We start from the raw sequence: 26,663 nt of genomic DNA on the forward strand, positions 1-26,663 counted from the left end.
TTGTAGTTATATTGCAAGTCACAATTTTTGGGTAGTTCAATTCAAAAAGAGAATCACATATATCAAGCCAGCAAAATTATGTTTCACTGCCACCATATAGCGGTCCTACGTCACATTTGCTCACAAGTCAAAACAAAAAGATCGGCTGAATGAAGGCTTTGCCTGTGCAGTTTTATGATGGATTCGGACTTATTTCTTTCCTGAGAGTGAAAATGAGTTTTTGTATGAGGTCAACTGTGACAGGGTCACTGTTGTGAGGAAGAAATGCAACGGTGATATGAACTCTATTTTCATGCAAATACAACGCTGTGTCCTTAATGTCGACCCTCTCTGCCTATTGTCTGCCAGTCCCTCCATCAACCCACTCCCGTCTTCCATTTTCTGACGGGCTGTCCAATTTGTGGGCCAATTGGCGCCGATGCTAATCTGTCCTCCTGCACTCATTCTCCCGTGGAACGGCACTGGCAAAGAGACAAAGCGGCGAGGGTCAGGCGTAATCGTTGCAAAAAAAAACGCTTTGTCGAGTGTTACCCTTCCTGTGCACTCTTGCGAATCTTTTTCAGCTCATTAAAAAGCGTCACAAAAGTAGCACCGTGTCATCTGCAAAATGGACGGTGGACAGAAAAACTGGAGAACAATGGCGTTTATGGCAGCGCTTGCCAGGGATGGAAACAAAATAGAAAGAAAGCACTCGTACGAACGCCATATTGATGCTATTCATCACCCGGGGTCGAAAAGACTGCGGCTGTTGTGCGCGTGCGAGGGGCCCATATATCAACTTCAGTGTCCATATACTGTAGCAAAAACAAGCCGGCGGACGGCGGCGGGCAATCGTTTGGCTCTCTCGTGATAACGGTTTGTGCTGGACGCCAAAGCTTGGGGACGTCACGCCCGGGAGGCCCAGCGGCAAGGTTACGCTATGACTGGCTCATGGCGATGGCGACCCGGGACAGACCATTCATACTTTGACGGCGCTAATTAGCCCAGAAACAGTGTAGAGAAAGAGTAGGGGGGCAGGCCAGTCATATAGTATGAGGTTAAAAAAATAAATGTGGTAATCAAATTTGGTAATCATAACTATTTATTTGACCTCTGGCTTCATACAACGAATGTATAACTAAAGGTGTTGATGTTGAATTAATTCATTAATTCATTTAAAGAATAAGTGGATTCTCTTTTTTAATTCATAACGTAGTTATGATAACACTAAACCTTGATTCACTTTGGCCCGCAAGTAACGGATGCTCTCCTAAAATGTTTATCATTAGACTCTCTGAATATAAAAATAAAAAATAAACAAAAAAATGCGCTGACATGCGGCAATAATCTCCCCTCAACTTCCAACTAAATGTATGCTACTCCCTGAGATACAAATACATATTTCAATATACTTCCTTGGCACCAACTTGCTGTATTTATTGTGGGCTGCACACAATGTTGCTTTCGAGGCACCAAGGTCTGTCACACCAGGTAATGAAACATTGTCAAGGGCTACCTGTGGTCTTCTAAGGAAGAATAAAAAAAACACACAACAATTTGGCAAAAGGTTTTAGAATCAGGTAAACAAAAGCTATAACGTAAGGGACTTAAAAATGTGTAGTGACTGCATAATTGCTCCCAGTTGTTTCACAGTGTTGTTTTTTCATTGCTTTCCAGCCTGGTCTGTGCAATCTCAATATAAATAACACACTTCTTGCATCTGATTTCACTCAGCACTGAGCCAACAGAGTATGGATTGCATTGAAGCTTCTAACCATTGTTGTTTTTGTCCATTATCTGAGAAGTTGAATAAAAGTACTGAATTCATTTCAATAGTTTCTTAAGGAGATATATTGAATTAAGTTGAGTTAAGGTCATTTAATAACCAGGAAAAAGTGCAGCATAAAAGCTCTAGTCCTATTTTTCAGGGTTCTATACAATACAATAGAACAAAGACGAATTTTATTTTTTTGCCATGCAACGCCCGACTTTTCAGCCCACTACCTTTCCAAGATGCCGTGTTCTGTTCCCGTTGAGGTCATTTCTTATCTAACAGACCTTCACTGTGAGTCATAAAGTTTGATGGGGAGGATTTAGAGCAGTCGTGAGACCAGACGGAGATCCACAAGCACTGATGTGCTGACGTTTTGACGAGCGGGGCTTTGCAATAGCCCGATGATGGCTTTAAAGTAAGCCTGCAACGAAATGATTTTTTTTTTTTTTTTTTAAAGTACCATAAACGCACCAAAGGTTGCACAGGTAAAACGGAGATGGTGAAAGCCACCAAAAGTTGCACGGGTTTAAATTAGCATAACTCAAAAGCCCTCAAAAGTTAAGCAGTACAAAGTCACATAGGCATGCAAAAGTTGGAGAGGTCAAAATACTACCTTAAATTCCCCCAAAGTTTTACATATTGAATTAAGACCAGCTTAAATGTTTCCAAATGTTTTACATTTTGCATTAAAAGAAGACAACTGAACCTCTTGAAAGTGCTCATATTCAAATAAGATGACTTTAAAAAAAAAATAATAATGATAAAAAAAAAAACGCATATCAAAATAAGAGTAAATTAAGTGAAAGGGTGTGTTCTGCATCAAATCTGCAGGTTTTCTCTTTGAAAGGGGCTGAGAGTCTCTTCTTAATGAGGCTGAAAATGCCAGCGGTTATTTGAATAAGTCCAGTCAACATGTCACCAAACAACATTATTCCAAGACTACTTCATTGAAATTTAGACGCTTTTTTTCTAAATAAGGAGGGCAAGCTAATTAACTGTGACCTTTTATCAAATGTCACGTGTTGTTTGGGGGTTGGAGAGCCGTTGTCGGTATGCTGTGGCGCTCCTCAGGGTAATTAAGGGTCCCAAACCACACACATACACACCACTTAAAAAAAGTCACCCACGTTGTCTCTTTTTTACACTTAAAAAACATGTGAGAAGGCATATCATTGGAGTTATTTTTTCCAAGGACAGTTTTGTTTTTCTTTGATATGGATTATTTGTGCACAGTAGATTTTACCATCGTTTTTAGAATCAGAGTATCCACAGTGGAATGACAAGCCACAATCATATACTTTTCGCCAAATAAACTTAAGAAGTAAGGCAAATCAGTTGAGATATTTTTGCAATGACAGTTTCATTCTCTACCGCTTTTCTCTCATCATTAGTTTCCAACATTAGCGCTTTACTTGAACAACAGAAAGTTGTTAGTCGCGGCAGTGTGTAGCTCACAATAAACAACCTGTGGTCAAACGACACAAGAAGGCAGTTCTCAACATAGTAGGCTACTTATATTTTTTATTCATTTAATTATTATTATTTTTTTTAACTTATGGGCGAGAAGTGTTTAGGTATAAATATTGACACCAATGATGTGTTAGCATAGGCTAGAAATAGACTGGCATAGGCTAGTAATAGACTACTATGTGTAAAGATGTTTGTACACATTGTCAGCGTACGAATGGAACTCATGAACCAAAGATTCCCTATAAAAAGATGGACAGTGGCTAATTTGGCAGATTTTCTAACAAGTTATTTAATTTAATTTTGGAGGGGTTAATGACAAGAGGACAGGAATTACAAAAGTTCTTTTTCCCGGTCCAGACACTCCAATACCTATGGGCATTACACTTTGGGTTTAACAATGGACTGCGAGTCGTGTACTTTTCACCCATGATACTTTCTTCCTCCTCTGAGGAAAATGAAATTGGAAGGAGTCGCGCTGTCATTTTCATCCCATTTTGTCGCTAGTTTGAATGTAGCTGCACTTCCTTCTGCCTTTAACCTACTGGCTGCTTTCCTTGTGAAACAGCTAATTGAACTCAGTTTTAACATGGTCAGTACGTCACCAAGCTTTTAGCAGTGGTCTGAACAGACTAAACAACATTATGATATCCCCGCCTCTGAAGGTCAAATCATTTTTTTACGAGGGCCACACTCCAGTTGGCTGTCAATAAAGTACATTTGGGAGCAGAGGACTTATTTTCCAGGCCTGTTAAACAGTCCGCCGTGCCTCAAACGGCAACAGTCTGCTGCTAACTGGCACAAAAGAGATGCCTTTCACAGTGTGCCAATTGTTTCTGCTTTGTCAGGCTCGGTCGACGCACTCTGAGGCTATTTGTTATTTTCTGTCACTGCTGCATCGGAAATCAAGGGCGGGCAGACGGGCGGACATCTCAAATGGACGTCTCCATGCTGACTTACAGGTTTTGCGCGCCGAGTCCTCTATGAAGAGAGAAGAGATATCCTCATCCATGCCTGCCTGGTTTTTAGCGATGCAGGTGTAAGCACCGGTGTCCTCAAAGTGCACGTTGCTGATGTGCACTTCACTGCCATTAGCTAGGATGAGCAGACGCACACAAAAAAAATTATGCTTCTCTCAGTATTTTCCCAACATCTGCTCAGGTTAAAGTATTCATTCAAATCACCTTCAAAAATTGTGCAGATTCAAAATGAGATGCCACAGAATACTCATACAAGTTTAAAATAGCCAAGCACTACCTTAAAGTCACCAAAAATTGAACAGATTAATTTACCATAAATACCCCAAACATTATGCAATGTAAAATAAGATGAACTTATATGTGCTAAGAGTTAGAAGTGTTAAAGTAAAATGACTGTTAACTTACTTAACTTACAAATTGACAAAAAACTGCCATATATTGCATTGGTTGATAGCTCTAGTGTAACTCCCCCCAGATTCAAACAAGACAAGTGCAAATCCAAACAAAAGTTTTTCTGGCTAAATTTACATGACCTGAAATCCCATCCATTATTACAGAAGATAAAATTAGACAACCTTAGTTACCCAGTTTTTTTTTTAGAAGGACTACTAAAAATCTAATAGTTGTGTAGGTTAGCATGACTCCCTTAAATCCCCAAAGTCTAAAAGGAGTGTTGAATAACACAAAAGATGCATAGTTTTGACAATGAACAAATTACAACTATTAAACAGGCACAATGGTGAAGCTCCCAAAAGCTATGTAGATTCAAGAACAAATTGAATCCCTTAATCCCTTACTTTAAATCTGCCATAAATTGCACTGGTTAAAATCTAACGGCTTTCAATTACTTCAAAAATATGCACAAAAAAAACAAAACACTAATAGCTAATGTGTTAGATGAAAATAAAACTACCTTACAAGAAAGTAACTACCTTGCAGTGTAAGTTGCTTGGATAGCTTGGGTGTGATATCCATTCCGTTCTTGAGCCAGGTCAGCTGCGGCTGGGGGATGCCCTCGGCGTGGCATCGTAGGCTGGCGGTGACGCCCGGCTCTCTGGCTTGGCTCTCCGGGTACACTCGGATAACGGGTGGAACTGTGGGGGCATGGACACCATCAGAATTTCAATAAACTGTTAATGTTTGTCAGACTATATATATATATATATATATATATATATATATATATATATATATATATATATATATATATATATATATAAAAAGACGGCAATGCAAAACTTTCTTAATAGGGTGTCATGAGGGATTTTAATCACAGAACTGTGCCAAGTCCTGTAAACTTGAAATTTACAATCTAATTGAAAAAACTATTAGTATTCTATTAGTATCACCTTTTGGGTAAGCTTTAGAGTGCCGTATTTAGAGCACGATCAATGTTTCCGTTGTTTCCCCGCAGCCTTTGGTCCCGTACGATTGAGCGTATACAAATCACGCATATAAATGAGCAATAGAACCATTAAGAGGTCATTGACTTTTTTTCCTGCTTTCTATCGATTTCAAGCAACCTTTTGTCAGCAAGCAGACGAAGCACAACGTCTAGTACCTGACTTGGCTCTTTAAAAAAATCTTTACCCTGTGGCAATAGCAAATCATCAAAATATACACTGTGAACTTCCAAGCAGGCGATATATTAATAATCAAATGCATTTATGCATAGTATACACAAGGGAGATTACGTTTTGCTTATCCAGCTTCACGGAACATGTTTGATATCGAAGGAATTTCAAAGAAATAAGAGCACACAGTGTGAAATATTCACAAAAGGCATCCAAAAATAGCAAAATCCTAACACACAACTCCATCTTGTCATCTTCCAACCGAGCCTACCATAATCCTCTAATAATTGTTCTAGTTTTTTGCTGAGAAGCCTCACAAAAAAGTTTGTCTAGGTATCCAGGTGGATGGTGGCCTCCAGGAATGGCCGCCATCGCCATCTGGACCGTTAGGTACAGGCGAGCTTTGGAATGTCCCGTTGGCGTGTTGGCAGTCAGTCACACATATGGGCCGCTGTTAACAATCGCAAACACAAGGTCACAACGCAGTTGCAATGGTGCAGCTTCAACCCATAAAAAGGCACAAACACAATCTAGGACACTGACTGAAGGGCAGCATATAAACGCAGACTGACAACATAGAAAAAGTGTCAAAAGTGTCAGAATAGTATCTTTTTATATCTGACAAGATGCAGTTCAAACAATCATTTAAATTTGTGGTTTTAGAATGTTAACAAACATGTTCTTAGAATTTTAGAGGATGAAGTTTTTTTTTAATTAATGATGATAAAATTATGCTCCGTAGTTTGAAAATATATAAAAGTAACTTATTTGGGTTGCAGATTTTTTTAATGTGTAAAATTTATGTTAAATTATACATTAAAAACAATTATTCATTCCTTTCATTTTGTGTAAAAAAAAAAGTCCAACATTTTTTATTACATCTTACATTCAGCTAATAAGAAAAAAACAAAAAAAATTCTAAAAATTTTGAAGATTAATTTTTAATCCAAACAAACAACTTGGTGTTTGAGATGACGGAATACAAAAAGTCTTTTAGGGTATGGAATTATTTTTTGTCTTGCGGTGTTTAGAAACATATACTCCCCATGGAGAATAATTCACGTAGAAATAATCTTTTCCAAGGTCGAACTCTTTTCATCATAAAAAAAAAAAGCTTTTACTATGGATCATCTACAACTGGTGCACTAGAGTCTGTGTATTTATAACATGGGCATCGTGAAGGAAAAAGCCTTTTCAAACACTCCTCCTCATCCACCCATGCTTTGAGTTCCGTACGTATGGAATGTAGACGACTTGCACTGCAGGCTCACTGCGACATAGCTGACAAGTCCTTCATGCAGCTCGCCGGCCGCTCGTCAATCACCCAGCAAGGCCACTGTCTGCGCACACACACACTGGTTTACACGTGCGCACACACGCACACAGCATACACAGGCAGCAGGCTGTTTTGCTCTCAAACTGTGAAATTCCAAGCAGCCACTTCAATCACACAAAGAAGCTGGAGGCGTCGGCTAAAAAGCACGTAGTCGACCATGTACCTCTGAGATATGTGCTGCCAATCAGATGCATCGCGGCAACATGCTGTGGCTAATGTGCACATGCAAAAGTAAGGAGGGCAAGGGTGGCGGGGGGGGGGGGAAACAAGCATGCTGTACAACAATTTTCTTCATTGGAAATCAGATGAAAACATTCAACATGCGTTTTTCATGAAAAACGGACGAAAATAGGGGTTGTGGCAGGAACAATCCACACTATGAAAAATTATTGATCGTGATACTGTAATTTCCACTATATGTCTTAGTTCACTTAAAATTAGTCATATATTGCACCACATTACGACGTGAGAAGGCCAAATCATTTTTGGGGCCATTTTGGGAGGTGGAAATATGAGTTGTTGCGCTTTATGTTGGTTTCTTGTTCAGCAGTAGAGTGCCGTCCCTGAAATGCAGTTTTTATGCAAGAGAGTTCTTTGCACTGGGGAAAAAATCACAATATATGGTTATTTTGTTTTTTGTATGAGTAATATTTCTGCATCCCCAGAAATGCACTACATCAGTCACTGTGTAATAAAGGTGCAAAACAACATGAATTGCCATGTATGAAGATCCCATATATGTATGTTAACAACGTATTTGGAAAATCTGTTCTGTTTAAAGTTTACATACATGTGGGAGGGCTAGTAGCATATGGACTATACAAAAAAAAGAAGTGATCAAAATCAAAGGGCGTTCATTGTACTGTATTTCTTGTAATATTTATGCATTAATCCTTCTCTGCTGGTGTTGTTACAGCAGCATATGTGCCACTGATGAAACATGGCCGACCATCTGGGGAAAATCGTTTCCGAGGGTGTCGCGGTATGGATAAACGTCTTGGTTGAGATGAATGGCAGCAGCCAGTCTGGCGTATGAAATGAACTGGCATTATTAAAATGATGTCAAATAAATGAATAGGCACACTGGCGATACAGGATCTTAAATAATTTGGCTTCAGCAGCAGTAGGGATGAGGATTCATTGAGCACTAAGAATTTGGTTGCTGGTGTGGAATTGATTGATGAATTGTGCCTTGAAGCAAATGAGTCAAATAATTTATTCAAATGCATAATTTTCTAAGGCAAACACACACACACACATATATGTATATATATATATATATATATATATAGTATATATATATATATATATGTATATATGCGAGACCCCAACTATTCTAACTATTCTCCTTCATGCTTCTACTTCCACTTCAAATTCAAAGGTGTCCATCACATTCTCGTGCGTCGGTGGCAATGAACAGCGTTCCAAATCCACTTAGGTATCGAGCTCGCTTGCCTAATTGAGTTTTAGAAAACGTCAAGTCGCTTCGTCAGGAGGCAATAGCGTCTTCTCAGGGGCCCCGCAATGTGAAATCCATAGCGGTGATGTTGAAAAGTTCTGGTCCGGAATCAATTACGACTGGGATTCTTCGCTCTTTCCCGGGCGCCGGGGTTTTCATAAACAGAACAATTGTTCGTCTCCCTGTAGTGTTTCAATTAACGGTCACAGCGATTGACTTTTGAATGAATGCTAATGAAGCAGCTGTCTGTCAAACGTAGAAGGAAGTTTCCTCAACTCCCTGCCAGCTCATTAGGAGGGAAAGCAGGTACTCCACAGCACACCCGTGACCTTTACCTTCTCCATAAAGAGCTCATTTTACTCCCAAAGTTAGCCCAATTAGCAAAGGAGCAAAACTCTTCACCTCATGGTGAACGAAGACCAAGTGGGATGAAAGTGAACCTCCATCATTGAACACTATTGGTACTTCAAAATTCAAACAAAAGTAGTGACTGAGCTGTAGCCTTTAGAGCCCAGCCGATTTGGGTGTTTTGAGGCCATTGCCGATGTTTTTATGAGAGAGTAAGATTGTAGCAGAGCTTAATGGGCAAAACTCCAGCTGATTCCTTTTATTTTGAAAAGGCTTGATATCGGCCAATAAAATCTACTCCCCAGCATAAAAGCTTTCTGTTCAGTGCGATTGTCAAGCCCTGCTTTTTTTTCACCGCAGGGATCTGGCAAAGGTGAGGCTTATCTTCCACGGCAGCACACTAATTAGTAAAATGCTGCCGTTCGCCTCTGAACTGGAACACATAAGAGGGAGCACATTACGTAACTCCAATGACTTACAATTCATTTTAAGAACCTGGTATTTTCAAATCTGACAATGATTTTTGTTCCCCACATTTTTAAAACTAGTAGACTTTTCATATCCATCTATCTTTTGTTCTTTGTTGGAAATTTTAAATAAAAATATTGCTATAAGTTTTGGAAGCACTTGCCAAAGCAAACCCCAAATCAGAATCAGCGATAGTGTTCTGAGACTGCCTTTTAATCAAAAGAATATCCTGGGAAAAGATACATTGCAAAAACATTTTTTGGGGAGGTCGGAATTTACAACAGCAGCAGATGTTTGGGATTCCCGTCGGAAAGCTTTCTCTTCGTGTAAATACCTTGTAAATCCCTTCCATAAACGTCCGGAGACTACTGGCGTATCCTTGCCAAAGCGCTCAGTTGGAGCTCAAAATCCATCTTTAAGTTGGCAAGAATGATGAATGGGCCATCTGTTACATGTGACGCCTAATTGATTCAAACCCCGAGAACAAAAAGTCGCCACTCCACACAAGAGGCCTCTTACCATCCACGTGGAGAACGTGCGTCTGGAAGAGTTTCTCGTAGCCGTCGGCGTGGCAGGTGTAATTGCCCATGTGGGTGGCGCTCACCTTGGTGAAGTACAAGGAGCCGTCATCGCCAAAGTCCTGATTGTAACAAAGACAAACGCAGCCAGGTGAAAACAACAAAATGTGCTTTTGGGCAGGGATGTATTATGCAAAGGTGACTTTTTAATGGCCTGTATACAAATAGTTGGGTCTTGTAGACTTGTGACTCGTTGCTTGAGCCTTGTGATATGTGGCAAAATGTTGGCCCACTGAGATGGATTAAAATTGGGCGAATTTTTTGGCTTAATTCATATTCCACAAATGTAATATTAATCACAATATTATTAATATGTTTAGATTAGTGGGGAGGGGTTGAATGTGTTATTGTAAAGAAATATGACTATTTCTTGATTTGAGCTTGATTCAAAACGTTTAAACATGCAGTGAGCATAGCTACACAAGCTTCATTGGAATGTTTTGTTGTTTTGCTTGTATTAAATCATATTTTCATTGGCTCCGTTCCAGTCAGTGATTCATTCACATACAGCAAGAGAACCTGCTAAGCTCACTTTGAGAATCACGGCAGTAAATTGTGTACTTTCTGATTCATTATCAAAGCAAGTGAAATGTTTTGTCTGCCAATTTTTGTTGTTGTCATTAACAGTGTAAATATTCTCAATTGCTGCGGCTTGTGCACATTCTTCTAAGCTTACAATGACAAAAACATGCAACGAGGCTCTTGTCAGCAACACAACATAATGAATAAAATAACCGTAATGCATGTGAGGTGATTACTTCAAAGACATCCCTGAGCAAAACAAGCGAATTCATATCGGAAAGAATCAACACTCGATTTTGTCAAAAGCAAAACATTCCTTGGTGGCTGTATGAATAATTCAAACCGCTCTAAATATGAGATAGATGAATTGTCTCGCCCCCCCCCCCCCCTCCTTTTTATCCATCGTTGACAAGCTCATTAGTTTGCGGTGGCTTTTCTCACTAATGGCAAATGTTTGTCTTTTTTTCGCACTGTTGTTTATGTTTACTTTTCAATTGAAAACAAAGCACATTAATTAATTATGTTGATGCTGGCATGCCTCGACCGGCAACATGAGGATTATCTTTTGTCCGGTCGTCCATTTTAGCGTTTATCCTCAAACCTTGGATTGGCCAGATAGCTGAGGCCTGGATGACTTTGAGTGAGAGATAGAGTGTGTGTGTGAAACCAAGATAAAACCAAGATAAAACATTTCTAAACTTTTAACCTGTACAATGCAAGTGAAAAAAAGTATGACAGGAAATTAAAAAAAGCAACTGAGATAATGTGATTGTGTGTGCACACCCTCTTGTAACTGAGACTCTAGTTGTTTTTAGAATCAACCAATAAAAATAAACTGAAATGAAATATGAGCCAGCTCACACCTCCCAGTGTCTCTGATTAACATGAAATAAAGCTGAGATGGGATTTGTTCTACTTGAGATACGTACGTATATGCAAGACGTGTGTGTATGTGTACGCAGTGCAGTGAGGTCAACTGTATTTTAAAGCAGGTTGCTTCTGGCGGCCGTATTAATTATAGTCTCCGGAGGGTAAATCCATCTGCCCTTGTGTGCCCCCCAGCTATACGCGCCCAGTCAGCACAGCACCGGACAGCCCGCCGAAGGTTCTACCGCACTGACTTTCATCCCCTCCACCCGTTCATTTTTCACTCGGCATGGTGACAGCGTTGGCTTCGCGCAGCCTTCCTGAGGTCAAAACCTGCCGTCCATTCTCTTTTCCAACTGTAAAGAAGAACGCGACCACATAAATCAACCTCGCTTGTGTCATGAAGATGAGTGAGGCATTAAAGTCAGAGTTGACCATATTGAATAATGTGAATGTTACGAATGCACCAATCACATTTGTGCCACATTTCTAAAATTATATAATTATATAAATATTATATCAATTACATTAAACAAAAAAAATTAAAATAATAATAAATAATATATTATTTAAATGTTGCTTTAATAGTATATTAAAACTACCAATATTGGAAAAATATATGGCAAATATTTTAAATATTTTTAAACACATGGAAAAAAAGTACACGCGACTGTTCACAGTAAACAAACAAAACGAACATTGGACAATGAACCACATGTTGCTTCATCAGATATGTAGCAGCCTGTTCTTGTATTTTTTTCATTTAACTTTAACATGCAATCACTCCACAATGTGACCTTGTCAGTTTTCTTTTGTTGATTTAAAACAAATATATATCGCATTCCACCAATCCCATGCAATCCGTAACTCTCGATCTACCAGAAAAATTTTGTCCACAAATATGTTCGAGTCTGCAACAATCAGAGCAGCTCCGCTGGGCTGACGGGCTTTGAGTGATGACGCAACAGCCAGCAATGTGGCATAGAATTATGCCATAAGCCACATTTTCACAACGCCAAGAGGCTCCAAAGATTGCAGTCAATCAGTTCATGTAACGCATGTAGCATACAAACAAAACAGGTTGCTTATCAGACACTAATCTGTGCATCCAACAACGCAACAGCTCTGCTTAACGTTTAGATTTGATATGACAGTGCTTCTGTGTCATTGCTTGAAAACAGCTGATGTTGGCCAACCCTAACTGGCCAGTCATTGGTGGAAAATCTCAGTTGTGGGGGCACTACTTATGACATAAATTGTAATGTCACAATTGTGTCAAATTCACCTTTTCAGTATTAGGCAACTAAGAAAAGTTTTACCTGCTTGTGTAATTTCACACTTGATGGGTAGGCAGGCACCTCGGGAACCCAACTATTTGTATTAAAAAGTCCATTTTCCATAATAAACCCCCTTTAAATCTAATTTGGATGCATTAGCTCGCACTTCCAATATAAATAGTCGCATAGGACCTGTCACATATTTTCATTTAGCAGCCGTGACTCAGACACAAAGCATTTATTTTCCAAGTTTAGCAACCCCACAGAACCCCTCGTACCTTCTTACTTTCTCCACTCACGTAAATCCTTCAGAGCAGTCTGAAGAAATAATCTATCTTGACGTCTCCCTTTTTGTTACATCTTGAGCTTTCTCTTTTTTTTCATTTTCCTCACCATAAAATTCTCAAAGCGTTATATAACGTGTGAAAATTGAGTGTTTAAATGCGTCACACTGCTTCCCGGAGTGTCGGAGGATGACTGCGGACAGCTGGGCGGCTCATTTGAAGGGTCATCAAGATTTAATGTTTTACATCGCTGGCTTCACTGGGGCTCCCTTTATCTACTGCAACGCTGTTGACTTTATTATGCATCACACATACACACGCACACAGTAGAAATGTAAAAAAAAAAGGGGAGGTGGTTTTATCTGGTATCTCCCCCACACTGAGCTCACAGAGGCACACACACACACACGCACAAAGTCCAACATTGTGTAGTTGTTTTGAAACCCCCTTGGTATCAACCATCATTTTCTTTTCCCGTCCCTGAAATCCCCCTGTCGTCCTTCCCAGCATATCTCAGAGCAGCACAAGAGCAAAAGACATGCTGGATTATTGTCCAAGTCGCAATGCAAAGCACTAAAAGTCACCCAAAGTACCCACAACTCCCAAAAAATACAAACATGTAAATTATTTCAGTAATCTTAATACAATTCCCAAAATCCAATTTAAGATAAAACCATAATTGTGTAGAATAGTGATTTTTAGAGTAAAAAGTCAATTGTGTAGTTTTTAAATTCTAAACAATTAGATTCTAATTGAGCAAAAGAAAACAAAATGTATTTATTTACATTTTCACGATATTTGCATTCTTTCTTTAGTAAGTGAATTTAAAAAGTCTCAAACATGTCTCTAATCAACGTAGACCATTGTATTTTTGGTGAAAAAAAAGTATTGTCGTGTTTTGTCCAGAAAATGAAAAATATTGAGAGAGTAAAAGTTGAACATTATCCCTACAAAAGTCATGAAGAAGTTCAGAAGGCCGAGGTGCGCCAAAATACTATTTTTCCCTTTTTTATTTGGAGGGGCTAACCTAACTAAAACAAACTTGTTATTCTTTCTTTTTATTTTATTTTTGGAGAAAAATTGGCATATTACCATATTGTCAGAATCTAAAAACAAAAGTAATATTAACACTTCAAAACTCCAAGCAAGAATAAAGTTGTAATTGTGTAAAAATGAAGTTGTTTTTTTTTTAACTTCAACACCAAAAGTCGCATTTTAAGCTCTCAAAACCGAAATCATAATTGTGCAAAAATATTTTTTACATTTTTTATGAAAACTAAAAAGCCATATTTTCTCATAAAATAATAAATGCCAAAACTGTTTTGAAGTCCCTCGATATCCACCTTCATTTCACTTCACAAATCCCCCCTGCCATCTTCCGCAGTCACCTCAGAGCACGACACGAGCAGCTGACGTGCTGAATTATCGTCAGTCTCTGTGTCTCAATGCAAAGCGCCAAAAGTCACACACGCTAAATGCACAGCCAGCAAACCAAGAACAAAAAAATCTGATTATTACAATTAAAGTCTAAATTTCTAATGTTATATCTAAACAATTATATTTCAAAACTCGTAACAGGGGTTAAAATCATGAAGGAAAAAAAAAATCCTAATTCTGCATTTTTGAGAAAGATAGAAATTTCCAGTTATTCCACGATTGTCTTGTGCGCGGACAGTGTGGAATTGATCCCCGCTCAGTGTGCATGTGGATATATTTGCTTGTTTGTCTCTATGTGACTGACTGGCGACCAATTCAGGGTGTAGTTTCCCTTTTGCCCAATGTCAGCTGCGATAGGCTCCAGATTACAATTTGGCTCATGACGAATAGTCGCAGTGTGAAAATGAGTCTCAGTACGTCTCTGGTACGTCTCTACAGTAACTATAAAACTGGCCATTTATGTTCTTGTTGTCATACTTACATTGATGTCGTCGAGGTTCAAGGCGTTGAGATACTGATTGTGCCTCTTCCACAGGATGGGCGGGCGGCGCTGGCCCGTGATGGCACAGATCAGCACGACGCTTTGCCCCACTGTCACGGTCTTCACCGTCACCCTCTGGTTCTCCGGCAGATCCAACAGGTACACATCTGTTGGCACAGAGACATGAATGCCAACTTGTGTTTTGGGGGTTTCAGTCAAAACAGACACGAAATCAGAATAGGAACGAACCTGCAGTGTCAATCCATGCCGAGAGAATAAAACAATGTGATTATAAATGAACACAAGGTTATTTGCTGGTGTGCTGCAGAGTCTGATCTGGAATAACAATATTGGTTTAGGGGTTTAATGAGGGAGAGGAGTTTAATCATTTAAAAATCTGAATAAATGAAGAAGGGAATTGTTAGAAAGGTGTACTTGGACCAAGGCTAATCTTGGTTTCAATCATGCTTAATGAATAGTGTTCTTGCTAAGACACGGGACAATTATCTCTAAGCAATTGAAGAATATCGACCATTTGCAAACACACTCCCTCACAAATCATTTTTTTTGGGCTACAAATTGGACTTGAAGGTAACTGGAGCCACAAACCTAACCAACCACCTTAAACAAACTAAACCCTAACTACCTACTCGTAACTTAGAAAATCCAGAGCCTAAGTGTGTCTTTGGGGTTAGCTGCATTACGTTTACATTTTTAGTATCTCAGCTGTATAACTTATGTGTCAAAACTTGCACATTTACAAGAAAAATTAAAACACTTCTGCCAAACCATTTATTAGTAGTACAGTGAAAATAAGAGGAAATGTGAGGGAGTTTATTTACAGTAAAAAAAAAAAAATATATATATATATATATACGTGTATATATATATATAGTCTGGAGTCATTCTCTACAGATACAAGAATGTACTGTTCCCAATAGTGGATGGAGGGTTGCATGGTGTCCAGCAATTGCATCAAGTCACTGAGTTGTGTTACGCAACCCCGTGTCTGAAAGAAAGGCTTCTTTAAGCTTTCACTCCAAAACAGACTCCATTAGTTGTGCTCCTGAAGGTGTAAAATCCAAACCCAAAGACCCCGCGTATTTCCGTCTTAACCTTCCATGTCTTGGCGACCTCGACCGACCTGCAAGAGCTCAACTGACCAATGGGACCAGAGGGCGGAGAGAATGGCGAGGCTCACAGCTAAGACTGGTAATCTCTCACTTGGCCGACTAAAGCACAGTCAGGATCGCAGCGAAATCAGGGGATTAACAATGCCCAGTGGTCCAAACCTCCATCACCTCGTTGTTGTGTTTTATGTACAGCCGTAATGATTTAAAGATTAATATCTTCGTGATGCAATACCAGCGATGGAGTTTTGCTCTCGTTACTAATATTACTATTTTATTATAATTTTACATTTTGCGTTTACAATTTATATACAATATATATGCATACACAACTTTCATAGGAAATAAATACTCAGTACTACAGTAATATTAGATGATTTGGTTAATTTTGATGTTCATTATATTTTACAAAATATTTTACGGTAAATGTAATAATCGGTAAAACAAAGTCGTATTATTTTGAGAAACACTATTTATAGAGGAACTAAAAGGTTATACGATTATGATATGGTATTGACAACAGTTGGAATATCATAAGAAAAAAAGTTCAAATTCAGCAACAAAAATGTCACATTTTTGCTAAAGCTCCAAAAATAGTTGTGATAAAGATGTCTTTTTATTTTCATAGGTAAGAGTCAGAATTTTATGGGAATGTATTTAAAAGTGAAAAACTGGCATTATGAGATTAAAGGCTTTTTTTTCCAAGAATAATAGTCGCAATTCTTTTTTCTGACAAAAACTTATGACCACACTCAATATTTATGAATTAAACTTCTGATTGCAAATTTGGTTTCTTACGGAACTTATCGGCAGTCACTCGCTGAATACGTTGAATAAATTAACACCCAACCTAATACAAAAGAAGTACATTGGTGTCAAGGAAATATGCTGAAGTGACACATTGCGACAGAGACAATATTTGTATATCACATAAACCAGAGAGTGTTTGCTGCATGAACACGTTATTTTTTTCAAAGTCGAATCATCTTTAAGTATATTTGATGATTTTTCAAGGGAAATGTAAGATAAGCTTGAATGATACTCAAGTGTTTTGGGGATTATAGTTCCTGGTAGAGTAAAACTAATAATATAGGCAATTATAAACATCTTTTGGCAGGGTTAATTACATGCATCTTTTTACTATTCGCTGGTGTCCTCACTCCTTCATGGAGGATTACTGTAATTTTGCAAGAAAATCCCAATTTAAATTGCTTAGCCATTGTTTGGTCTGTACATCCTTTCTGCCAATTACCTAATCAGAACACAGGTCCAAAGTTGGTACTGAAAACCCTGAATTTGAAACTTGGGTCACTTTTTCCCCCTTCACAGTGTCCTGGGAAAGTAAAACTCATCCGACATTCTTCAGATGCGGAAGGTAAATACGCAAGGAAATTGGATCTGTCGTTCGATGAGCTAGGGCCAATGTATTCTCCGCCTCTTCCCCTTGCGGACAGTGAAACCCGACAAAGTTAGACTCGTCCAGCTGCTGGCTGGTGGATCAGCTGATCCGAAATCTCATTCCCATAATGTCGTCCTCTAACCGTTCAATCTTGTCGAGTAATGCCGCCGGGATGCGCGACAAGCTACAAACTCCATTTGCAGCTGATCCCCAGAGGAAGAGTGCCTGGTAAACTTCTGGGAGGGGATTATTTTTTCTGACTGAGTTTTCCCTACGGAACATATAAGACAGGAAATGTTAGTGTCTCGTGCTCTAGCCATATGTCTTGTGTGAAAATGTTTATCTTAACATTTTATTTTTTTATTTCCCATGGCATTTGGGGTGACCGTCATTATTCGGAGAGAATTTCCAACAGGAATATTGGTGTATGTTTTGCCACAAAAGGACAACTTTTGTCAGAATGAAGCTCCTCAACCTGCTCGGAAATAGTTCTTGGGTACCAAGATGCCATAAGAATGCGCCAATGTACTTTTATTCCTTTGGCCTGTCAACAAAAATAGCTTGTTGCATATCGCTTCCAAAAAGACAAAATCTGTGAGTATTTGAAGCTCAACTGAATGTGAGCCTTTGGAATGTGAATCAAACAAGTGCAGAAATTTTCATTTGATATTTATTAAAAGAGTAATTGGCCCCCCTGTAAGATTTCCAGGCTGGAGTGACTCGACCTCCCCGGGGAAGGATCAACCTCGTACGATGAACCTGTAATAAGCAATTAAGGAGCGGGACGGAGAGATACGGCCACATTTAAAATTGCCGCGAGGGTCACCGCATGAAGACAAATTACAGGTCGGTCGCTTAACTCAGCTCTTGCTCTTAGCCCGTCGCTCTCCTTCGTCGCCTCGTGGCTTTCACAGGCAGGTCCATCAACAACCGAAGCTACCCACCAACGCTTGCACTTCGACGCCTCGGAGTGCAGATAAAAGCCTTTTTCCGCACACAGGCAGGGAATGGGAAAAAAGACGCCAAGATCAGAAAAGGGAAGGTTTCTGTGATCTTGGACGGCTCAGTTGACTCGAGAGAGCTCCTTGGTTCCCAGAAGAAGAAAAAGGATGGGTTTCTGTTTTTGATGCCACATCTCTGACAAAGACAGAAACTAGTTGGAAACACAAGCACTCCCTTTTGTCTTCCCTTCTTGTATTTTGGGCTTTGATGTGGAGTCCCGCGTCCAAATAAAGAAAGCAACACTTGCCCACATGTTGACGCCGTCTCGCTTCCACATTTTGTCCCCTGCTCCGAGCTGCTTTAATAGACAAAAGGACACTTCAAATGAAAGCAGACATTCTTCATTGGCTACAAAAGTCTGCCTTTGATACTTGCTTTTTGTTTTGCCACTGAATGTTGCTATTTGCTGATGAAAAGATGGTGGCTTGATGACACAGGTGACTAAGCCATTGATATTTTTTGGTTTTGTTTTACATTAGGAAGTGAGCCAACTTGTGAATGTTCAAAACTGTCCGCACATCCCATTTGACATGAGTAACGGCACTAATACCAGTCCTGATTCCAAATGACTACAATTTATTTATGGTAGCCGAAACTTGACCCTGGGGGGTATTCAATCCCTCATCCTTCGTGTAGCCGACAAATCGGATCCATGAGAAATCAAATAAATATAAATGAAATTGTTTCTTCTAATTTCTCTGACTCACCAGCCACTACCATCCCGACACGCATACGGTGTTGTCAGACTTTCATATTTGAAGCACACACAACTCTTAAATCAACAAAATAGTATCAACTCGTTCAAAGGAAGCGTGCATTTAAATGCACAAGGTCGCTTAGTGACTAATTTGTCCCTCCTCCCGCAAACACTACAAGCATACTAATGTCCACTTGCAATAATAAATAAAACCTTGCTGAATGAAAAACAGCTGCATGGTGCCGCTCTGATTTTTTTCCGAGTATTCCCTCAAGAATTATAATTGGACTCAATTTTACACTGCTACCTCAGCCACTACATTTAAAAGGTGCATTATGTACAGAAGCCATAATATTATGTGCTAAAAGGCTTGACGGCATTTTATAGAGAGAGAAGCGGTTACATATCACTTTTCACACATCAAAATTTTGAAACACCAACCCTGTCCAAGCACCTTAATTGAACACAATAAAGCCATGGAATTTTGAACCCTCTGTCTTGAAATGCTGCAAGCGCTTGAAATGCTTTTTTTTTTAAAACCCAAGCTTTAGATTGAAATCGTTTTTTTGAAATCCTAGCCACGACAGGAACCGTACTTCAAAACTCCGAGCCTGTCATAAACTATACTTTGAAACCCAAACCTTGCCATGAAATCCTAACACTTGCTGGTAACTTTAACACTTGAAACCCTACCTCTGGCTTGAAGCCCTGACTTGAATTGTTAACGCTTACTTAAAACAATACCTTGAAACCTTAACATTAGTTTGAAAACATTTCCATGACTACAAACTGCAACCCTATTTTGAAGCCCTACTCTATTTGAAATCCTAACCTGTGTTTGAAACCCTACTTTGAAACCCCTACCCAGGCTTGAAATATTAACACCGATTTTAAACCCAATTTTGAATCCTCCACCCTGTCTTAAAATCCTAATTTGAATCCCAAACCTTGCATCCTAACTTTATCAGTGCCTTGAATTCTGACTTTGGAACCATAACCGAGGTTTGAAACTATCTGGTGTATTCCATTTAAAATGCAGTGTTGGGTCATGGGACATAATTTCTTGTCCACAAATCAGTGAGCCATGACTCCGCATATTATTCAAGCAGCAACATTGATGCCGTTTATTAAAATATGATGTGTGTGCCTGGTGGTTTTCTCCATGTAAATTTATTCTGGCGTTGCTTTGAATAATAAATGGACGCTACTAAAGGTGTGCTGAGGCACCACTGTTAAGGGAGCGCCCCCGACAGGTGTCGTTATCATGTCAAAATGTTGAAATTAACTTTGCAGAGTCCTGACGATGGTTAACCTTTCATTTCACACAGGTGCCGTCCCACCTCAGTTACGGCTCGCGTACAACAGCCAGACATGGGAAATTGCTGGATTGCTGGGTCGCCTTTGTGCCATCCATGCTGAATCACTGGGTTAGGGTTAAAATGCATGTGTGTGTGTGTGCGTGTGTGTGTGTATGTGCGTGCGTGCGTAAAATAAATTGATGCACCTGGCAACATATTGACATATTCAAGGGAAGGCCAATAATTTCGTCTTGTGAGCTTCAGCCAAACAAGTGCTTCTTCAAGGCAACACAGTTGAGTTCACATTGTTTGCAGTTTGGTCCTGAAGAGCTTCTCATACACACACACACACACACACATACACACACACACACACACAGGCTCACGACTTTGTATTGGCTGATAAGATGAAGGCGGCGGCAGGGGACTCTGCCGCCCCCTGCCACTAAATGTGTCACGCCAGCCAAATGTCAGATCCCGTCAAAAGATATCAAGGCAGGCTGCAAAATGTCAGATGGGAAAGGGAGTCATGAAAGCCATGATGATGGTGAAGAGGTGGAGGGGGAACAAAGGGGATGGAAAAGTAGTGCACGCGTGTTTGCCTTCGCCAAGCACCTGTGTCGCCCTTAACGACTTGTTATTGTGTGACCTGCTTTCTTTTTGGCAAATGCTAAGCCGTCAAACTTGTTCCGCCTTCATCTGCCTGCCCCACTGGACAGATTCAATATACTTTGATGTAACGATGTGAGGAACTAACAGACTTGTAAACTTGCAACTAAGGCCCTTTACGCATAGAAAGATATTGGACTGTTTTCGTCCAGATTTTTCCATTTATTCCCAATTAAGCATGGCAAAAACCTGACTATGTCTTAGATGGAACACTCCAAGGTTTTGGTCTAGAATATATTCAGAAATGCGAATTGAATGTGAATCCATTAGGGTTTTGAGGTCAGCGGCCTCAAGAGCCAGAGTTGAAAGCAAACGTGTTGAATTGGCATTTAGATGTTATGCCGCATGGAAAGAGAATAAGATGCCAACAGAACTCAAGTCAGCACCAAGTGTAATTGTTTCTAAACCCAGGTTAATATAAAACTATTCCTTAATTCCCCCCCCCCCCCATACTTTTGGTCTTATAAAGCATTTCTATAATCTTTCTCTTGCGCGGTACGTTCTTTGGATAATTTTAGCAAACTACTTTTTATTTCTTTTTAATTTATTTTAATCTATCGGGGGCAGCAGCTTTAGGAGGGACTTCGAGACTTTCCTTTCCCCAGCCACTTCGTCCAGCTCATCCCGGGGGATCCCAAGGCGTTCCCAGGCCAGCTGAGAGATATAGTCTCTCCAGCGCGTCCTGGGTTGTCCACGGGATCTCCTGCCGGTGGGACATGCCCGGAACACCTCCCCAAGGAGGCGTCCAGGAGGCATCCAGATGAGATGCCCGAGCCACCTCATCTGGCTCCTCTCAACGTGGATGAGCAGTGGCTCTACTCCGAGTCTCTCCCGGATGACCAAGCTTCTCACCCTAACCGAGCTTCTCACCCTATTTTATTTATTTTTTTAAAGTACAAAATTCCTTTACAGTATTTGTAATTTTTTTCCATGCAGCCGCAATCAGATAAAGATGCGATTTACACATCAGGGTTTTATTCCCAGTGGTGATCGTTAAGGTATCCAAGGAAACGTGGCCAGCCTACCGAAGGTGGTGTAGAATTCTTCCTTGGTGAGGTGCTGGTCATCGTCCACATCGTTGTACTTGAGCAGATCCAACAATGTACACTCGCCAATGTCCTTAGGCAGACCTTGGTGCTTCGTCACCTTGAGAAAGGAAAGATGGTGTTAAGATGGCGGTGCTTTTCTTTTTTTAATTTATTTTTTTTATTTCTACTCCGTCAACAAACTCTGTCGTTGCCCGATGAAAAAAACACTTAGTTATATGAGCATAATAACAGACATTGTGGCTAACCAATAATGTAGTTACAGTGACTTTAATTGCATTTTCTCCCAGAGACTTAACGTCTGTTCAGCACTGTTAATCTCTGATGTCTACAAACACTGTCTCACTAATTAATCTCATTTTCAAGACAAATTAAAATTGAAGAAAAAAATTGTATCAAGCAAGCTTGAGAATAGTGTCTTCAAAGTCATGTTGAAAAAATACAGGCCGAACTTTTGCAACATATTTTGCCTTAACAAGCTTTCATTCCTTGCGTGCTGTCAAGAGACGCACGGCAAGAATGTAAAAACATGTAAAAAATATGTTAATATTAAAAAGAGATGTCAAGGCTGGCAGACGGTTACTAAGAAAGACACTGAACTCCAGCGGGAATACATGAAAATAGATCTGAAGAGACATTCTGATGGATAACAAAGCTAACCACAGTGAACCTACCCTAAACTCCCTAAAGACTGAAGGCATTTAATAAAATATTATTGAATAACTGGATCAATTCCAATAAAATTGGAAAAAAAGCATCTTTATTCCCACAAGATTAAAGTTTTACTATGTTAAGAAAGTCACATTTTTGTTGCAACAGTATGACTTTTTTCATAAAAAAATAGTTTGTCAATGTTTTACTCGTAAGATGTTGGCTTTTATTACTTAAAATCCCTCACTCAAAAAATAAGTAGTCATATTCTCATACTATTAGGCCTTTTTTAAGATATACATTTTTACCTTTTAATTACACCATTAGTCTCGTAAGATTACAACTTTTTTCTCTGAATTCTCACTTTCTTAGAAATACAACTAACATTATTGTTATGCCTGGAAGTTCTAATGAACGGTCACAACTTCCACAGTCTCACCTGTGTTTAGTATCTTCTCCACCTAATATAATTTCCTGTCATTTTTAACTTACTGTCACCATAGCCATAAAACACTAATGTACAGAATAAAAAAACCACTAATGTGCTAGAATGAATTTAAATTAATTAAAATAATGAATTTACAAAGGTTGAATCAAGGCAACTGGGCTCTTCATGTTGGTTGAATTCACTGTATGTTTCTTGTTTTCCAAAAATACTCAATTATGACTTGGGCAAAGAATGTCAAATTTAAATTTGGTGATTGGCTAAATTCTAGATGAGGAGTTCAGGTACAAAAAATCTGTGTTTATCTTCAACTGAAAATGAATGGACTGCTCTCCATTTACCTGTGAAAGTTCACTTGCTGAGACCTGCCCATTTCTGTCTGCGTCGAAACCTCTGAACATTGCGTCGACCAGCTGCTTCCTGGCGGCCATGTTGTCCTTGCGGCTCCTACTTGCCACCTTTGTCGTGGCATGTCTTTTGTCGTACACGTCCAAGACCTTGGCCTTGAGACGCCGGTAGTCGCTCAGTCTGCAGCTGTCACCTAGAAGGAGAAAAAAAAGGTGGCATTTCATTGAGGACTGAAAGGTGAAGCAGTCCACTCACTCAGTTTAATATGAGTAGGTTAAAAACAATGAAACACTCTTTATCATTCAGGAGGACGTCACAAGTCATATTATTGTAAATGATCTCGACCATAAACGTCATTTAAAACTGCACAGGTAGCATGAGACAGTTTCACTCAGTCTTGTCAAAGGTCAAAGCGAACTATTTGGCAGCTAGCATCAGTGTCATGGATCGGAATGGAGCAGGGCGACCAAACGCAGCTTGGACCAGGGTTTGTTGAAGGGAAAAGGTAGTTGGAAGAGAGGATAAGGGGAACAAACGAACAGAACCGGCAAACTGACATAACTTAACGGACCGACCGACAGACTGTCTAACCAAAACAGAACTGGCAAAGACAGGAACCATAAGAAACAAGAACATCAACGAGTAAGGGTTAGGGTTAAGGTAAGGGGCAGACAGGACTTAAATACAAGATTGATTACATTGATTGAGGTAACACAGGAGGGGAGGGGCGACGCGAATAGAAACCATGGTAACAGACATAATAAAGCAACCGGGGACGAGTCGTGACAATCAGATGCTAACATAGAAGTCAAGGGCATTTAAAAATGGCCGACTGCCTGTTTAATTTTTGGTCGGGTCCTTGATGAGTTTTGTGAATATTGTTAAAAAACTGGCCAAATTGGTGACACTCTTTGATTGCCTCCGCTTTAGTGACAACCCAACATCCCTTGTAGCAAGTTGAGGCAGAAGCGCCATAGTCGACGAGCGACAGGATCAGAAATTGCCTTTTGCAAGTCACCATCACAGGCTCTAACATCACTGACGCGAAGAGGCCACAAGGAGGTCGTGAGTCAAACTCGGAGCAGAGTCACTGTCAGATCTCCCGCGACATCTGCTGCTGTCACCACCTCAATCCAACATTGGGGAGAGTTTTCATGAATACGTACTTAGAGAGCTTTTTTTTTCCTGCCAACCTTTTATTTTTACTCCGAATTTCCATGGCGTCATGAGATAGAAGTTGTAAGAGCAAGTAAACCGCATTTGAAATATTCAGTAGCTTGAATGAGATCCCTTTAATAAGGACAGCAAAAATGTAATTTTAAATAAAAAATATTGTAATGTATAGAGGACAGAAAGTTGTAACAAAGACAAAGATAACCTAAGTAAAATGCAGTTTTATTTCCTGATTTGATTTATCAAGTGAAAAGAAACTATTGAAGGCCATTCTTACCAGAAACCATGTTACTGATCCGATGATGCGGAATCAAAGCAAATCTGCAAGGAAGAGCTGAACAAAAGATCTCCACAGAAATTGCAAGACTCATTGCCACATATAAAAAAGCTTGATTTCACTTTCACTTTTCACTTGCTGCTGAGAGTGAACCAACCAGTTATTAGGTTTAGAGGCAATCCCTTGGTCACAGAGGGCCATGGAGGTTTGGATTTTTTTTTTCTCTCTCCTAATAATGAAAAAACCTGTGTTGAAAAACTGCAATCTGTTTGCTTGTGCTGTCTTTGATTAATAATTAAAGGTGTTTAATGATAGGAAATATTTAAGTGTGCAAAAACAAAAACTAACAAACTTTCACACTACTGTATATAAATTAGCAACTCGCTGCAACTGAAAACAACTACCCAAGGCGTTATTGGAAAAACAATGGTTTGAGGCACCATAAATAATAAATAATACATTTTTAATTTGAGCTATGAATAATGTGGCACAAATGCCAAGCAAGAAGAGGATCGCCCCGGCTGCTTTAGTTTTAATAAGATTAAGAAGGAACTGAGAGAACTAAGCCACAAGTGCTCAAGAAGACGTTCAATGTTTCAAGTCACGTGTTGAGTTTTCTCCTGTGTAATGTTGTCTTGTAATGAGTATAGTACGGAACGCTGTCACGCTGTGTTTCTGACTGGACACAAGTCTTTGCGCTGTGAAAGGAGTAAAAAGTGTGTGGTGATGCCTCGCCTATGACAGGACTGTTGTGACATCTCTTGACAAGCATCAGCATCAGACAAGCCGCCCGCTTCGCAAATGGCACAATGAATAAAAGATAAATGGCGGTCGGCGGACCCTCGGGAACGTGAAGGTCACGGCCGTCACGTTGCGGCGCACACGCGACCACACGCGCAGGCTCAGAGGTACAGTACTAGCCACTATCACAAGCATTTCTTTCTCTTCATGCAAATGGAGAAATAGACAAATGCGTGATATTAACACGATTGTTTGCACGCTAACAGTATTCCGCAAAGTCGACAGCGAAAACTCAGCTGATGGACAGCTGCGTTGACAAACGGTTCAATTTACGAACAAAATTTCTGATGACCAATTTCCTGTAAATGTCCGCCACATCCTACAATGCAATTCAAAAGCCACATTGTGTTGTTGAATATGGCGGTCATTTTGGTCATCTATGGTGAACACACACAGCAGGAGAATCAAAAAGGCAACCAATGTGCAGTAATTTGCTATAAAACAAGTTTTTTTTTTTTTTTTAAACGTGCTTTCACTTATTTCTATGTTGTTTATAATCACACAACCGATAAAGATAAGATACCTTAGTGCTGAGGGTGGAACAGATTATTTGTATTTCTATTCAGTTCAATGGTAAACTTTCTTTGCTACCCTAACATTTCGATTCACAACTTTAGTGCCACAAAATGTATTAAGCAATTCAGTCCTGTTTTATTTATTTTTTTGTTTTAAAATCTTTCTTGGAAAACACTTTTCTCAAAAATGAGTCTTCTCATTCAATTGCAACTTTGTACGGTTATTGACTTGCCCTTGGGAAAAAAAAACTATTTTGTTAAGCAAATATTTGCTTTCTTAAAAATCATAAATGTTTCCTCAAATAAATATGACTTGAGCCTTGTAGGACAGCAGCTGTAATGCAGCTTCTTTATTAAAGCTGGTTCACAGGCACTTGAAAT

General features: G+C 39.6%; 1 protein-coding gene across 3 annotated transcripts in view; it reads right to left on the bottom strand.

Annotated features, from left to right (window-relative positions):
- The window catches only part of fstl5 (follistatin-like 5), a 76,246-nt gene that overhangs the window by 10,471 nt on the left and 39,112 nt on the right, over positions 1 to 26,663 (bottom strand). For all 3 annotated transcript variants that reach the window (XM_088372025.1, XM_088372015.1, XM_088372008.1), the window contains exons 8-13: positions 23,510 to 23,709; positions 22,052 to 22,172; positions 14,832 to 14,998; positions 9,905 to 10,025; positions 5,133 to 5,294; positions 4,181 to 4,315 (exon numbers count right to left, since the gene is read on the bottom strand). In XM_088372025.1, coding sequence (XP_088228151.1) covers positions 4,181 to 4,315; positions 5,133 to 5,294; positions 9,905 to 10,025; positions 14,832 to 14,998; positions 22,052 to 22,172; positions 23,510 to 23,709 — 906 coding nt within the window. The remainder of the gene's footprint in view (positions 1 to 4,180; positions 4,316 to 5,132; positions 5,295 to 9,904; positions 10,026 to 14,831; positions 14,999 to 22,051; positions 22,173 to 23,509; positions 23,710 to 26,663) is intronic.

Source organism: Syngnathus floridae, chromosome 1, assembly GCF_059516105.1.
Source record: "Syngnathus floridae isolate MCC-2025c chromosome 1, RoL_Sflo_1.0, whole genome shotgun sequence".
Taxonomy (NCBI): Eukaryota; Metazoa; Chordata; class Actinopteri; order Syngnathiformes; family Syngnathidae; genus Syngnathus; species Syngnathus floridae.